Source organism: Chaetodon auriga, chromosome 9, assembly GCF_051107435.1.
Source record: "Chaetodon auriga isolate fChaAug3 chromosome 9, fChaAug3.hap1, whole genome shotgun sequence".
Lineage (NCBI taxonomy): Eukaryota > Metazoa > Chordata > Actinopteri > Chaetodontiformes > Chaetodontidae > Chaetodon > Chaetodon auriga.
In genome coordinates this window covers 19548115-19565517 of record NC_135082.1, presented here as the reverse complement: position 1 = coordinate 19565517, position 17403 = coordinate 19548115, and the positions used below count along the sequence as shown (strand labels likewise).

General features: G+C 41.9%; 1 protein-coding gene across 1 annotated transcript in view; it reads left to right on the top strand.

Annotated features, from left to right (window-relative positions):
* The window catches only part of tnmd (tenomodulin), a 44619-nt gene that overhangs the window by 2360 nt on the left and 24856 nt on the right, over positions 1 to 17403 (top strand). Inside the window, exon 2 of the mRNA XM_076739466.1 lies at positions 603 to 737. Within this exon, the coding sequence (XP_076595581.1) occupies positions 603 to 737 (135 nt within the window). The remainder of the gene's footprint in view (positions 1 to 602; positions 738 to 17403) is intronic.

The following is a 17403-nucleotide window of genomic DNA, read 5'->3' as shown; positions in this document are numbered from 1 at the left end:
TGTTCTGGATGTTAAAGCCCCATTCATTTTGCCCATAGACAAGTATAGTACATGACTCACAGTTGGAGCACTTTGGCTTGGATGGATATGAAACTCTCCACGTTGAATCATCAGTACAAAAGATGAACAACTACATTAGAAAATGCCTAATTCTTGATTAAAAACTGTACTGTACAAAAAACATTTGTGAGAGAAGTCATCTTGGACTCCCAAGGTGCATTTCAGCAAGAAGCGTCCAATCACGATGCTCAGATTCTGTTGCGTGCACAGCTAATGGTGAGAGCTCAAGATTATGCTTGAGGACACTGAAAACGCAACCGCCAGCTTAAATCAATTCACATATAACATGTAAATTAATGAGATTTAGAGCTGCTAGTAGGCAGATTTATTAGCTTAGGACACAGCTGTTTCCAGTCTTTTTGCTAAGCTAGCAGATAATATATTGATCTTCTCTGCTAACAAGAAAGTGAAAAAGCATATTTCCTAAAATGTTGAGCTATTCATTAATCAACTATACAACTGTTTCTCAGTTCAACTGCGCGGTATATTGTTCTGGTTATTTGGATATATATCATGTAATGCTGAACCTACACTGTGTGCAGGTTGAGGTGGGCAAAGAGAAGAAGGCCACCTACCACGCCTACCAGCGAGTGGCTCTGGTTCTGGCTCTGATCTTCCTCGTTTTGGCTCTCTGTGTTTTCAGCCTGAGGTACCTGTGGAGCCCCAGTCTGGGGAAGGTAAGCCTAAACATCAGCTCATTGTTTGCCAGTCATCTGTCTTATTGCCACTGTCTGTGGTAAGTGTGGTCTTGATGAGAGACAGATGAAAGACACACTGAGTCTCCACATCAGCAAATCATACAGGTTACATCAAAGAAAAAATACTCGAGTAAGGAAAATGGATGGCCACACAAAGAGCCCAACAGCAGTCTCTGCTGTCTGTATTGTATTCTGCTAGATTAAAAGATGTGTGGGATGTGGAAGAGACAGCTGTGTTTTGCTCTGCTCGTGTTTTGGCTGTCAGATCTGTAATTTCATGAATTCTTGGACCGAACCACAAGCCGCTTTTTACTGCTGCAAATGTCGGCCTGTTGCATTTATCTGCTTTCTGCTCACACTGTAAACATCTTCTCACAATGACGGATCCTGATAACTCAAAGCTGACCCTAATTGCTGCTGACCGTAGTGGCTACAGCAGGACTGAAACCTCTTGGCAATGTAATTGGGATAAACTCTTGTCCTGGCAATTCATCTTGTAAAATCCAATTCAATCACACTTGATGGAGAACATTTTCACTCTGCTTCTTTCCCCTGATTTTCCCAAGGGGCCAAAAAAGCTAATTTACCCGAGCTAGAGGGAAAAATACATCAATAATCTCACATCCAGAAATTGGAAGCTCTATACGTTCTGAGCACAGCTGCGAAGAGAAAATGATTATAATGAAATGATGGTTAAAATGAGCACATATATTTCAATCTTGAATGAATAAGTCTGCTTTGTATGTACTGTAGTTGCCATGAGGTGAACGGAGGGAAATGTACCGTGCAGGATGCTGCTTGCTGTTATAACAACATCTTTGCTGCGGCTAATAAACATTAATCCAGAATGCCACTATTCTTCTGCTTCTGCTTCCATTTAGATACAAATTTCAATTGCAGAAAGTCTCTTCTGAGCTCAGGTTAACCAAGGTTCATCCTCACTTCCTGTGTAGACGGCACTGTCCACACGCTCTCCTTTCAACATAGATATGATTCACCTTTGAGCCATCTCCTTTGTCCTTGTTAAATATTTCATGCCGGAGGTAGAGCAGTCATTATTTCCACTTTAATAAGCTGTGATCATTCTCACGTGGCACAAAATGTGTTGATGGTAGAGGTTGCCCTGGCGATGAATATCAAACCCATGGACCCTTGGTTTTGCTTTAATGGGGTCTTGAGGGGGAGGCTCATTCTCTGGCCTCCACATCTGCAAGTGAGATGGAGCCACTTCAAAGGAAAATCACCTGTCTGTCAGATGGGAACGAAGCTCCATGAGGCACAGAAGGACGGTTGAAAAAAAAAAAAAAAAAAGGAAAGGTATCCTCAGCAAACCTATCTAGGGACCACTCTTAAGTTAAAGAGATAGATTGATGGATTAGTTCTCCGGCATCAATGTGGCAGCCAAGACCTTTGTCTGATGAATGGGTGTTTGGTGCAACGCAGCAGGACACTTCTTGACTCGCCAGCTAATCCTGAGCAGCGTCTGGCACCTACTAGTATAGACTCTGGGCAGCAGAGCACCATATCTGCAGCCAAAGGGAGAGTACATCATTTATGGCAGAAAACACTTGTGTTGGGGGTTGTTTTTCATTTGAGCACAAAGATGAGCATCCTGGTGACAAGTCAAAGTCAAATTCTGCTGAAGTATAGTGCTTCTGTCAGAGTGCTCCAACATATGGAATATATCTGAGACATACAGAGAACTGAAATGTCTTAATCCTCTTTCAACCATGTAAAGCTCTTGTTATTACATGTAACACAGATTCATGTTCATACTCAAGTGATTTCTCAGTTAGGCAGTTAGTAAAAGCTTGTATTCTTGTGTCCCAAGCGAAAAACTCCCCGTACAAAGCAATAAACAAACATTTGATTGCAAAGTGGCCTCAAAAACTGCATATTTATTAATGACCACACTGTAGAGTGAGCACAGAACATATTAACGTGGCAATCACTACAACCCCATCCCACAAAGAAGCCGGGACGCTGTGTGTGATCATTTGCTGATCCTTTTCGACATAGACTCAACTGAAAACAGCACAAAGACAATATATTTAATGTTTGACTTCAGCACGTTTCAAACATGTTGGGACAGGAGCAACAAAAGCCTGTGGAAAGCTGTGGAAAGCTCCAAAAACACCTGTTTGGAACATTGATGATAACAATAAAGTGCGGGTGGTCAATAGACTAGAGAAACGCTTCATAGGTGCAGCCCATTAAGCACTTTGTGAAACACAGGATTGTATAAAGGAAGGCTCAGGAACACTTTGTGAAACCTCCGTCGGTAAACACAGTTCGTTGTCAAATGACGTTTGCATTCTGCTTTTATTTCCGTTTTACACGCCATCGCAACTTTTTTGAATCCCGGGGTTGTGGATATAACTCATTGCATGTGAGCTTTGACCTTAGCGTGCTAATTAGAAGTCCAAACCACAGCACGACTGAAGCCATGAACACTTCGTCTATCCTCGCAGTTCACCAAAGCAGCGTGACCTAGTGCCCCCGCCTTTGTATAAATAACCACAGAATGGTAATTTGCTCTACGCATTGTATTTCAATATGACATGATAACCGCTTGGGATCTTCTTTTAATTACCTGAAAACATATGTTGTTACAGAGGCCTGGGGAAGATACTTTGCTGTAATTTTCTCTGCCTGTGTGTGTGTGTGTGTGTGTGAGGGCGTGGTTGTGCTTGTACGCATGTGATTGTGTTTGCATCAGTGTTCATGGTGTGTTTCAGTGTGTAGATTAGGTGCCTCTGCATTCTCTTTTGGCTCACGGCAAATTTCTGTTTACTATGTGCTCATTATTGTTCTGGGCCACAAGTCTCACTGGGGGATTTTGCCTCCTTGTAAATTAATCCTCTGTTATTACCAGTTTACATCAGCAACTCCGTGAAAATGGAATCTGGCTGGTGAATCCAACAGAAAAGTTAGAATGATCTGCCTTGACGAAATTATTTTTAAAAGCCGTTTGAGGGAAAAAAAAGGGAATAAAATCTAGATGTTGATGTCTGCTCTGCGTTACGTCTGTAGCGCACAGCATCCGAAATCTAAATTTTCATATCATTAGATTTGATGTATTCGGTGCTATTTTTAATTCATGAACCACTTTGAGTGAGATTATCTGCAGACCAGCAGCCGTGCAGACAGTAATTGTGAACCTGTAGACACTGTAAACCGTTTTTTCCTGGGGAACATTGAATAGCTCACAGGTGCTGTTGGGCTGTAGAGCAAAACTGCCTGAGAAATACATGAATGTCAGACCTGAGGAAAGTGCTCCATTATTCAAGCTGAAATTGCATTGCTCACCTTGATGCCTTTCCCTCTCCGGTCCCAAGGTAGCTGCTGAGTTGTCGCTCCTGATGGCCTCTTAAATGCCTCACTGTCAGGAGTGGCTTCTTTAATGAACACTACTGCGCCTGCTGCTTTTCCTCTGGTCACAGGTGTATGGCTTTTCAAGGCCGGGCCCCCCTTTGTTTATTTATTGCTCATAGGCTGTGTATACCCAACAGTCCCCTCAGTGTCCAGATGTCAACATGCAAGAGGGGAGGGACGCACACGATTTGATCATGACATGATCCTGCTGCCGTGCAGATGTTTGTTTTTTTTTTATTTTCCTAGTTTGTCTCCAGGAATAAAACAAGACAGTGCTAACTTCTCCTCACACTGTTTGTTTACTCAGTCTCATGTGGAGGAATTATTATTCTGGGGAGGTAACAGGGCTTATCTAAACAGCTGGTTTGCCAAGACCTTTTGGGAGGCCTAGCCCTCAGTCTGTAATCTTTTCTGATTTTACACGTCAGGCTCATTCATTCATTAGCAGGCCAGTGTCCACTGGTGTTTCTCCCTGGCTGTTAAATTAGGCCGCTGTGGGCTCCCTCCTAAGATGATGCATTATGCCTTCTACTCGGGGAACAGTCAGGAGGAGGGAGGGGATGCAGACCGGGAAAAACAAAAGAAGTTGTTTTAAATTGTTGCCAGTGGAGTGCCTGAGGTAGGAAGGCTTCATGGCGGTTGTGGCACATTGCCTTCTTCTGGGACGGTGACTGCTACAGAGAGCGTGACAGCACTGCAAAGCCCACCGGGAGTTATTTATCTTGCCATACAGCATTTTAGCGTGTCTGTGATTCTCTTTGTAGAAGCTAGAATAATATGGGTGCAGGAAAAAAATCACCATCTTAATTGCCAGTGCTTCATTTTGCCAATCCACCAGCAGTTCATGTGCAGCATTTTGTATATACAGTGCGGTGGGTAAACAGACACAAATGCTTGCCTTTTCTTTTTTCCAGGCTCCTGTTCTCTCTCCTCCCTGTCTCACCAGTGTGACTGCCAAGTAGACTTCTCTGCTCTGTTGTACAATTTAGAATGTGATTGAGCTTTCACATCCACTTTCACTCTCCCAGTAAGTCTGCACCGTTTATAGCCTCGATGTGCATTCACAGTCACAATGCCGAGGCGGAGAAGTGAACAGCAAACTGGAACCACTCTGTTCATCTGTCGTCTCTCAACATATCTGAGGTTGCAGATCAGATATTTTGCTGTTGTGTTGCTCTACACTCCGATGGTTCCCGATTTTGGAAATTAGTAAATCTTTATTCTGAAAACTGGCTGTGTCACTGTGCAAAGCTATATATCTGTCAGCAATTAAATGGTTGCATTGACTTTTTGCGAGTTTGCCCCATTAGTCACCTTGCTCAATATGTGAGGAGCGATGCGGCATCTAAATCATCCCTGCAGGTCTCTGTCTGGTGCACAGTCTAACACTTCATATTAAATAACCTTAGCTGATTAGCCTTTTTTAAATGTGAGAAAATGAGAACTTGTAGCAACTCTGAAAGTTGGAATGTTTGCTAATTTTAATGACATGCATCCAGACCTGCCAGGCCTGTTAAGGGTTTTTTTTTTTTTTCTTTTTAGATTGGTGAAATAAACATGAAAAATCAGCAGAAATTACACACTTTTCCAGGGAGATCTTTCATCCAGTGAAACTTCAAGTGTTTACACAGGAAATGAGCGAAGTAAGTGAGACAGCTGAGTTTTCAGAGCCGTAATGAACCTCATTAATGATGAGATATTCATTCCAGAAGTTATGAATCTGTAAGTCACAGAATTAAAGATGATGGGCTAACATACTAGATAATGCAGTCATTTGGATGACCTTCCGTGGCTCAGTTCTGGTGTCACTTCAGTTTACTCTGTGACAGGTTGAAAAAAGGAACATTGTGCATGTGCAACAAAACAAGCACCCACTCACCAAAAGTTGCTCCATTGCACCACTTGTGGCCAAAAACCCTACAGGAGACCTCTTAAGTACTAATTTGCCAAACATTATAAAGTTTAAGGATGCTTCACAGCAGACTGATCAAACACAGGTGTTGATAATAACACAATTATTATTACTGCAGTGCACTGCAATAAAAAAAAATCCTTGAATTTGAATGATAAAGAGACAACAGTGAGGATGTCAAGCTTCACTAAATGTATTAAGAAGGAAAAACGACATGTTAAGTACAACATGGACAGATTTTTGACAGTGAAGAATGGAAAAACTGGCGATGCTCATTAAGTAAACATGTCAGTCAGAAGAAGCCTATCCTGCTCTGTCTTCAGTCTTTTGTGTTTAAAAACACTGGCAGTTTGGACAAAGTTTAACTTGCATTTTTGCAAATTGTCACTTCAAAAAATTCTAAGTGGTTGATAAAAATTCAGCTGATTTAGTCAACAGGGGGCAAAAATCTGCTTCCAATGGTGGGGCATGACAAACAGTCTGAAAACAAGGTGCCCTATAGGGTCAGTGATGCTGATGTATCATGGCAGTTAGCTTATTTCTCTTTGTCTGTGTCTCTGTGTTTGATATAATGCAGTCATGATGTTGATGGTCCAGTTGCCCAAAGAGCCACTTGATATTTAAAATACTTTATATTTTGAAGCATCTGAATGCTCTGAAGTATTTGTGATTTCTTTTTTTTTTTTTTTCATACTGGATGTGTAGTTATCCAGCACTCATCACCACGAGTATGATGGATGACAGCTGCTGCTCCGCTGCTGCGTCTCATTTGCCCAGAAAATGTACTACACTTTGTCAGCTGATGGTGATAAAGCTTGTCAAAATCCTTTCCCTGGTATTTGTGACGGCAGCAGGACTGACCCACTGGCCTGCGTGAGCGCCTACGATGTGTATGGATGAAATAGAAGGTCCAGTTCATGTTAAATGCAGGAGGAGGATGATGGTTGTTTTGATTTTTCAGCTCCTCTCCCCGGTGTGAGCGCAGACCCGTCATTTTGGAAACACAGCTTTCTTCAAACCGGTTCCACCAGGGGTCTCAGACTCCTTAAAGTACAGTGTGTCCTCTGGGCTTTTGTCTCTTGCTGAGATAATGTGGGGCTCATTAGCTGTCTGGCAGGAACAAATAATAGCCTGGGTGAAATGTTGCAGGGTTTAATTAACAACATTGCTGTCATACACTACATATTAATATCAAAATTTATTCCTGCTGAGAAACACATTTTTACACTGTCTATCAGGACTTGAGTTTGAACATAAGGCACGCTATATGACTTTACAAGTTTTATGCCTCTAAAATGGCATTGCATTAATCACTGGATGATTAAACTGCATTTTAATAAGGTTACAAAAAGGAAAAAACTCATTTTATTTCTTATATTTGCTGCTGTGATAATTGCATGTAGAAAGATTCACGTATTCAAAACACAAGGTGCAGAGCTGGAGGTGGTAATTGTGATTTTAGGTACGTTATAAATCTGCAACGAGCATTCGTTAATAATGGAAAGAACATCCTGTCTGTCATTTAGATCTGTGCGTGTGCAAGATGAATAGTTCCCTCTCCTCGCCCTTTATATATATTCAGCTCTTTTCATGTAATCTCGCTTGAGGTATGTTCCTTCGCCTAAATTAACCCTGTGATCCTCTGTCATTGAATCTATTTACGCTTAATTTACACTATAACGGTGGTTTATCAGACGCCGTATTTACTTTGCTTATAAATGTCTTGTTTCTGTTTCACAGTTTTTGTGTGGAGAAAAGAAATGTTAATGCTCTCGAATTTTAGGTGAAGGTGTGATGTCTTAGTAGCACAGTGATAATCATATAATCTATACAGTTATTCAACACATTGTGTTATTTGTTCTAAATTGGTTGGGGGTGCAAATGAATTAAACATTTCATGTATTATTCAGACTTCATGTTCACATAATAGTTAGCTTTGTTTCCTGTGCTGATAGTTAACTATGTTTGCATAGCACCTTTCATGTAACATATGCAGCTCAAAGTGCGTCACAACAAAGACATCACATGTATGGAAAAAGACAGAGAATGGAAAGAATTCAGCTTTGTGCGTTACTCTGTGGGTAATTTGGTCTCATGCAAACCTTACGGTATCCAGCAGGTGGAATATTTCTAGATGTTCTCATGGTGACAAAACCAACATTTAAATCCAATATTTCCAGGCTGGACCTTTCTGCTCACCCTCTTAAGCGGAACAGACTGTGCAAATGTCGAATTCAAACATTGATTTTGTCCCCAAAGACATCTGAAGACGTCTGTGGGATCACAGAAATACATTTGAAGATGCTGGATAACAGGTTTGGGAAGGAAACGCCACGTGACCAAAGCACATACAGAGTGCTGATGTCACCAGTGAAGCTCTGCTGGGTGTCAGTGGGTGGTTTCAGCTGCCAACATTTGACCTAACCTGGACGGAGTCGTCCAAATGTTGGGTTTTGACTTAATCACAGGCAAAATTTTGAACTGGGGATTTTGGGAATGGGCTCCCAACTGGAAACGAAGAGGTTGTCAGAGGAAGTGACATGGATGGGCGTTTAATGAGTATACTTAGATAAAACAAACCGTGTACACTACATAACACTGAGCAGCAACCTGCTAATTTCACATTTTAAAAAAATCACATTTGTCTTCATGTTCAGGTCCCAACCAGTTGCAAAAATCCTGAAAAGCATTCCTGTAATTTGCTCTTTCTAAGTGCTTCATTTGCATGTCTTTCATCAGTGGCTGACCACGATGAACCACATGGGCTTGATAATAAATTGTGCTGAACAACTGAGTCAAATGATGACGCTTCACAGCTTCTTCTTTTTTTTCAGTAGCATGAAACAATGTTAAGCTGTAGAATCACAGACCCACACCACTGGGAGCATAATGTGTTGTGTTTCCCCAGCAGGTCTTCAAAGTATTTTTCAGTGTTATTAAAAAGAAGAGAAGACCAGCACTGACATGCAACCCACACAGGGGCCATGGCAACAGACCAAGAGCTTCTCATCAGTACCCATAGTCCCAGTGTGATAGCAAAGTGTCTCTGCATAGGATTATCACTCCCTCTTTTATTGTGTCTTCAAGGCAGCAGCATGGTGTAAACAATTTTTGAAAAATTATGAGCCTGTATATCTACCTGAAGCCCTGTTAGGAATTGTTCTAACTGTCTACCTTGTTACAGGCTTGTTCTATATGTTATAAGGTAGAGATGAAGTAGTGGCAAGGTGGTGGTGGTGGGGGCTGTTCTGGGAATGCTGTGATATGAAGAAGAGAGGTGGTCGCGCTCTTGTTGCAGTGAGTCCAGCTTTGATCATCCTGACGGGGCCGCCGATGTCTGCTGAAGCTGCTGTTATTGGTATTTGTAGCAGAAACAGTATCTTGGCATTTTCACTGTAAGCTGAATACAGACTGCTGGCTTTTATTGCTTTCCAAGCACAACTTGTTTATGCATAAGTTGGCACACGGATAAATGCAGTACACGCACTACTGATAAATAGCTAGGCAACTATCTATTGTCATCTGTTGGTAAATTGCCAGAGAATTTAAATGTGTCACATCCCCAATATTGAGTGAACCTGAACAAATGGAAAGCGTTTTTGTCCTTCTGAACCACAAGAAGTTCAGCCTTCATTGACTTTTAATAAAATGCTACTTGGACTTTTTTCTCTTTAGTGGCTTTAGTGGCTTAAAAACTTTCCGGTTGCTGTTAATGCCGTTCATCTGGCCAAATTATTGCCTTGCGTCTAAATGATCCAAATTGCAGCCTTACAGCTCTCACAAGCTGTTTCTTAAATGCCACTTAGCTGCTGGAGCCCAGAGTGTGCTCTTGTTGATTTATTAAGAGACGGAATGGCTGCAAACCAGCAGAGCGACAAGGAGACGTATCCACTCTAGAGGTCACCCACCTTGCAACTGTCTGCCATAGTTCAGAGGCTGTTTGCAATATTTTGTCTGTTGAAGTCTGTTTCAGATGCTGAGATATGCATCTGAATGCATCAGAGTCTCCAGGGGATACCTTTGATGAATATTTCATAAACCACAACGGGGCCTTTTATTACAGGAGATTGGTCGTATTCAAATAACGTGTTCACCTCAACAATAAGCAACAGGATTCATTCAGCACTCCTGACAAGGAGCAGATTGTTCTTCAGCTTGGCACAGTGGTTACTAGGCAGGCGAGGGCACAAAGGGAAGATGCAATAATGGAACAATGCAATGACAGGGATAAAAGAGAAATGGCACGACACCATCACAGCCCAGGCCTTTTAATGCCATTTCATTTTTTACTACTTTTTACTGGTTGTTGATACTGTGGAAGACATATGTTAGCTTGTGGAATTTGGGGACGGCTACATCGTTTGTCATGTCCCAAAAAAGTGGTTTAACACCATCTTTAAAGGCCTTGTGAGGTCCCTCTGTTCTCTCTTACAGTTGGCAGGTGAAGATAAAAAAGTACACTCTTGGCCATGTAGGAAGGCCTTTTTTCTCCATGTTATTGAGGTGAAGAAGAAAGCCACTATTTCTTCTTTCTAGTTTATCTCGGGTTTGGCTGGAACTTGAAAATAAAATGTTGAAAGTAGATCAAACATTGGTTAAATGTAACTTAGCAACATCTCATTTTCAGCCTGGGTAGGGTCGGTGTCACGTTTGTTTGAACAGGCAACTTTGTGTCTTGAAAAACCTCTATGGCATATTTATAACGCTAAGATTGTGTGTTGTGAATTTTGTAAAAGTTTTAACTGGAAAAAAAAAACAAAAAAAAAACACAGATTAAAAAGAGAGGAAAATATGAGCTCTTTAAGCAAGAAGTCCGGGGAAACATCACACTCCCCAAGCTGTTGTACAAAGAAAATACAACCCTTTGTTGTTTTCACTTTGATTTTTATTGAGATCGTAGAAACAAGCAACACATCGAACAACAGTGTGTCCCTGTGTTGACCAAAAGTACCGAACAGCTCCCAAAGTTCCCCCTGCTCGCCTCCCTCCCGAACGCAGCTCTATTACGAGCACAGTAGCACGTATCAAGGTGATTTATTGCCAGGGAGAGCTCAAGTTGTTTAAAATGACTGGTGTGATTAGTCATATATGCTTCAGAGCTGGAAAAGAGGTGCACAGTGCTCCTGTAAATTAACAGCAGCTGCAGACTGTAGTCGACCACAGCAAGGTGGTCAAACGTGGTAAGCGGCGGAGTCGCTGGGGGACAAGGAGAGAAAGTGGGTCATTACACCCCTTTCAGGTATGAGTAGGTTGACAGAAGAGAAAGGTAGGCTACGTTCAAGATTCAGAGGCTCCACAGTGAATTGATTTCAGCAATGAAAATAAAACAGGAGAAGCATGATAGTCGGAGAGTTCTGCCAAAATTCCACACTGCACAAATATGCTCCATTTATTCCACAAGCCCTCAGATACCTCCACGCTCCATTATTCCTGACAAAGAGGTGCTCCTCAAGAACCTTTTTATGTGGTAACTGTTTTTTTGTTTTTAAAGCAGTATTATTTCCTCTTTCCTCCACGTTTCTTTTTTTTTAGCCTAAAGTGCTCAAGAGAAAACATTTTTAACCTCTAGTTGGTTCACACTGAACCAACAAGGCAACAGCCAAGCAAAGAATTTGGAAATATGCTCACTTTCCAACTTTCCAAAGACTGACACCGCTCTTAGGTGCATTTAATATGGAGCTAGAGTTAGAGGGTGATTAGCTTAGCTTAGCACAAAGACTTGAAGCAGGGTGAGACAGAGTTCAAAGATACGCCTACCAGCACTGCTCACTGTTTAACACACCGTATCTTAGTGGTGTCATTTTGACAAAAACAGAAATGCAGACAAAGAATCGTGATTTTGCAGAGATTTATTTGCTGTGACTATTTCTATCGTATTTCCCCCTATATATGACGGGTTTTCCCGCCGCTTCTAGTCTTTATGCTAAACTCTCTAAGCCACTTATTTAGCGTACAAGCATGAGAGTGGGATTGATCATCTCATCCAACTATGAAAAAAGTGTATTCCCAAAATGTTGAGCTATTTCTTTAAAATCTTTGGACAAATCGACATGGCCTGCTGTAAAAGAACTTAAAAAGAAGAGTTCATATATCTCAAAGTGTATCATCACCAGACCGGTGGCCATCTGCGCCACCCAACACCTATCTGAAACCAATCTGATTAGGACTCAAAGCCATTACCTCGTGAAGCTCAAGCATTTTCACCACCACTATGCCTACATAAACAACTCTTTTCGAGGGGGTTGTTGATGGACTTACAGTAATTTATTTTTCCAGTGTGCTGCACTTTAAAGGAAAAATCCACCCTCGTCCACTCTTAGTCTGTGAAGTATCATCAGCGTACGATGTTTAATGCACTTCAGGAGTGTTTTGTGATGAAATGTCGTAATTCACTTTTTGGTAAATGCACTTTCTTTTAACCATTGGCAGGTAATTGTATGCCCTTTCTCCTACAGTGGATTTGTGTGATTATGGAACATCGGTGCAAAATGGTGAGATGAGAAAGAAGCGTTTGCTCTTTGCTCCTGTAAGACTGACCGTCATCGCTGACGTCTTAGGTGGTCATACATGCTTGCGTGATTAGACTCCACCGTAGCTCCACTGGAAATATGTGAGAGTGGCTGTGTGTTTGCGAGTGATCTGCTTTAAAATGAGAAAAATAGACTATCAAGCAACGAAACTGGCGGCTCGGAGGGGCAGTACATGCCAGTAGCTGTTTGTTTTAACAGTGTTAATGTGCTTGAGGAAGATGGCTCCATTAAGCTTTTGCATCTTGACACTTTCTAGCTTATTTGTTGAAAGGCTAATGACCTCAGCGTTTTCCTTAACTGCCCTTTGGCATTGGCAGCTGTAAAACATTTTAGCATCAAATTGATGCTTAAAGTAATTGCTTGGGTGAATTCCCAAAAGCACTTTAACCCCACGCCAACCTAGTTTTAGCTTTCCATTTAATGCTACATACACCACATACTCTCACTGTGTGGCTTCCAAATGCATATTAACATACCACAAAAATGCCAGAGTTCAGGCTCAAGTACGCAAATTCATAAATTTCAGCAAGATCAAAATACGTTGACGTTATTTTTTGTGTCAGTCTATTGAGGAGTAAATATTTGAGCTTCAGCAGATTTTTCAGTCAAAACATGCATTGGCGCTCGCTGGTGCTATTGATAGAACTTCCTGGAGATAAACAGAAACTTGGGCACTGTTCATAATTGCTTGCATGCAGCAGCTATTTACCTCCACATATAACAAAACCACAAAAAAGACTGGTGCTAATTACAATGCAGAAATATTTCAGTGCCTTACAAATGCTTATACTTAGAGCCAGAGCCTGACTTTGCATCCTTTCATTACACACTGACTGGGCACATGCATGCAGCTTCCAGACAAAAGTCGAGACGACATGTTCGCCGTTGTATTTTGGACGGTTCCTCCGAGTTTGCTTCCAAGAAAGCTTAGTGTGGTTGTTGATCTGAAAGTTAGGCATATTTTACTGCCTAAAAATAAAAATGGAATTACATGAAGTAAACATTTGTTCTTGTCTTGAAATGCGGACGACTTCCAGCACAGGTTTCTCTGTGACCGAGGTTCACGACACCTTCAGAGGAAGTAACAGTAGCTGCTCTGTCAGTTGGTTGCTAATAGCAACCACTGCTGACACACTTCCACGGCAGACGGGCTGTGATTGAAATCGCATACTAACATACTGCATACTACATACTCAATCAGTATGTACTACACACTGCCTACCAAATGATCCATTAAGTATGCCATTACCAGCTGACTGCTCACACTGAAGTATACTCAAGCAATGCATCTTCTCTGCGTCACGTGACTGTGTCAGTCACGACATCACCGGCCCGAGCCGCCGCTGAATGAAAGCTCTTTATCACTAATGTAAATCAACATTACCTCTTCCACTCCGTGTAATGTTTTCCAGCATCATTTTCAGGCAAATTAGAGAAAAGGAGGAAAAAACCTGATTGAAGCTGCTGTTTGGGGCTCACGTGTGATTTATAGAAGAATAAAGACATTCTGGGGAAAGATGGTTGATGTTGATGTTTCTCCTTCTTCATAATGCAATTACACATTCCCCAATCTCCCCCTCACCTTCACCCCTGTCCCGTACACGAGCACGGCGCCACAGTGTTGTGTAGCTCAGTCAGAGACATGTTGTTTGTTTCCCATTAACAGGGCTGTGTATAAAAACGATGATTTTTTTCAGCACACAAACAGAACAGACAGTGGACGGTGAAGAGATGTTCACCGAACTCAGCAAATATCAACAATCTTTGATATGAAACAGAATGACTCAGCCCACCTTTAAGGTAAAATAACTATGTGCATTAAGATCAAAGGTGGACCAGGCGATGTTAGCAGCTACCGTTGGTATACCTGACAGAGAAGTTATAGAGCTGAGCAGGTGACTGCAAGTGAGAAGAGCCAGGAGGAGGAGGAGGAGGAGAAGGAGGAGGAGTGTTATCTTAACATTTGTCACTGGTCATTCATGTTGTCTTATGGAGTTTACCTGCAGCAGCACTTGGTTTTAATAACTGAAACAAACAGAATGAATACAGTACATACATACATACATGTTGGCTGCAGTGGTCTGTGTTACTGTGGAGCAAGAGGGGTCTGGGGGCATGACGAGCTGCAACCACAGGCCTAAATCTCAATCTGCAAAACTGCAAAAACTTATAATGACTAATGTAGAGCCGGTATGTTACTAACGCATGCTAATAAACAGCTTGTTGCATACATCTCATTAGGAGGTGGTGAGGGTCAACGTTAAGGCAGAATTCATTGTCATTCCCCCTCCATATACCCAGTATACACTGGGACTTCGTTCCTTCACTGGTGCGTACAGGTATTGGTGGGTACACAGAAAGAACAGACGCAACAAGAAACAAAAGGCATTATTAAGTTGAGTCTGGGAGGACGGCGGGCATACAAAGCCCAGGACTCTGACAGCCGCATCCTGAGTAATCCTCGTGGTTAAGACAGCACCAGCACTTTGGTCAAGGTTAGGGAAAGACTGAAGTAAGAGCGGAGAACGGAGGGAAACGGTTGTCAGAAAGTTCAGTGTCTTTGTTTCTTTTATTTATGTACCTTTTAAATCCCTTTTTTCAATTAAAGATTATGATGTTACAGATCAGTGGGGGAATCACTTTATTGAGTTTCTGATCTAATTGTTCTCATGAATGTGGATGTTAAAAGGGATAATTTCAGTTAAAGAGGAGGATTAATTAGTTTTGGAGTGGAACCACAAATGTGTATCGCAGTTTAAAAAAATGCGTAAAATAATAATGAACAAAATAAAAGTCAGATTTATTCTATGTTGTGTTGTTTTCCATTGCACTGTGGGGTTTTTTTGTTTGTTTGTTTTTTGTTTGTTTTTTTGAGTGGTTGCCTTTTTTCATTTTTACCCAGAAGTGTTTGTGCAGCCATTTACAGAGTGAAATAATTTTCTTTTTCAATATACATGCATGTCAGTGTGCTCATTGACAAGGACACTGAAACAAACAAACAAACAAAAAATAGATGCAGTGTCATAAAATGAGCACGGGTCTGCGCACACACGCTGTATTTCCACTGTTTGTGACATGTTGCACCATGTTGTACTCAGTCAGGTTGTCTTCAGTGAGACTGATCCCATGCACTGCCAATGGGCTCATTCTGCCCTGTACCAACTAAGCTGATGACACATTAGCGACTGACCAGTATTTCCTAAATTGAATTTTCCGAGCTGGCGTTTGTCCAGAACCAGCTGCCTGTATTCAGCCGACATCACCAAACAGCAGCCTGCATGTGTTTGGCAGCCGGGGAGCATTCCCACTTCATTTATCCAAATTCTCCAGGCCTTGGGAGTTGACAGGCTTGGTAATCAGTGTCCACAAGCATAATCCCCACGGTCTCAAGACACCACACAATCAGATCTCCCTCTGTTTCTTCCCCCTCTCGTCCTCTCAGACTTTAACATCACCTTGCAAGAGGAAACACATCCACACACATGCATACCGCAGAGAGTCCGACAGATACGCGTGTGTTCAGATGTGTGAGGGCCATCTCCGCCACTGTTTCTGGCTGGGAAATCTATACTGGCTGTAATTATTTCCCTTGTGGTTCCTCATTTTCTAGTAATATCTCCATAGGAAGCTGCACTCACTCTGCTCTCAAGCTTAATGTATTATGTTTCCTAGAATTCTCCTCTCAGGTTTGTTTTCATTACCTGTAATTTTCTTGTGTTTCTGTTGAAACTTCAGGGTGTGTGTGTGTGTGTGTGTGTGTGTGTGTGTGTGTGTGTGTGTGTGTGTGTGTGTGCGCCTTTAATCGTCATTATTCTAGGGGAGGATTAATTATTGTGGCAGTGACTGTGTTCGCTTGTATTTGTAAAGGTTACACCTCTGCAGTGGCAATTTCCAGTGTGTCTGACAGAGAGCTTCCATTTTAACTCCTGAGAAAATGAGAAACTCTAATAAAAACAACACTGCCAACCAGAGTGCAACCAGAGTACTTGGGAGACATTAGTAGACATTAGATATGTGGCTGCTCATGTGAGGAGACTTGAGCTTTGAAAAATAAGTCTGGTGCAGGCTGCTTGAGGACAAGGATCCAGCAGCACAGATGAGGGAAACAGAGAGCTGAGGTGATCGGCTGACTCTGTTTTTCCATGCTCAGCTGTTTTCACTTTAAGTCAGATGATTCCTTTTGTACCTGTGAGACAAACCTTATTAATGAGGCGTTTTGTTTTTTGTCACTCATTTTTGGTTCTGTAAATCACTGACTCTTGTGCGAGAGCCATATTTCACTGCAAAATATCGGCCAGTCATAACACTTCACAGATGTAAACCCCGGACAATAAGCCACAGATAAAAGCCGCATGAATGACGATAAAACAAACCTTAGATGTCTGAAGTCTGCGCTGGTTTGACGTTACACAAACAATGCATCCGTGGCATGCTACAATAGAGAGGAGACATCTGGAGACATCAAACTCTGTGTGACTCAGCAGCCAGACAGCATGACTATCGGCAGTTTTGTTGTCAGTGCAACTCAGGAATCTCCTTAAAAAACACTTTAAGAAATGTCAGCTTCTTCCGATCAAATACGGGGAAGTGTTGCATTCACCGTCTATTTAAAGCAGCTCTCGAACAGGCAAACCACACTGTCACTTTTAGCCAGTTGAAGGCACAATCTGTGATGTGTGAACAAATGGGTCGGCCCATTAGCAAAGTTTCAAATACCGGTTTTAAACAAGCTCTGAGTCTGAAGTGGCAGGCAGGTCTGATACACAGACTCGCCGAACAACTAAATCTGAGTTATGAATGTTCTCCGGTGCTGACGGTTTATTGGCAT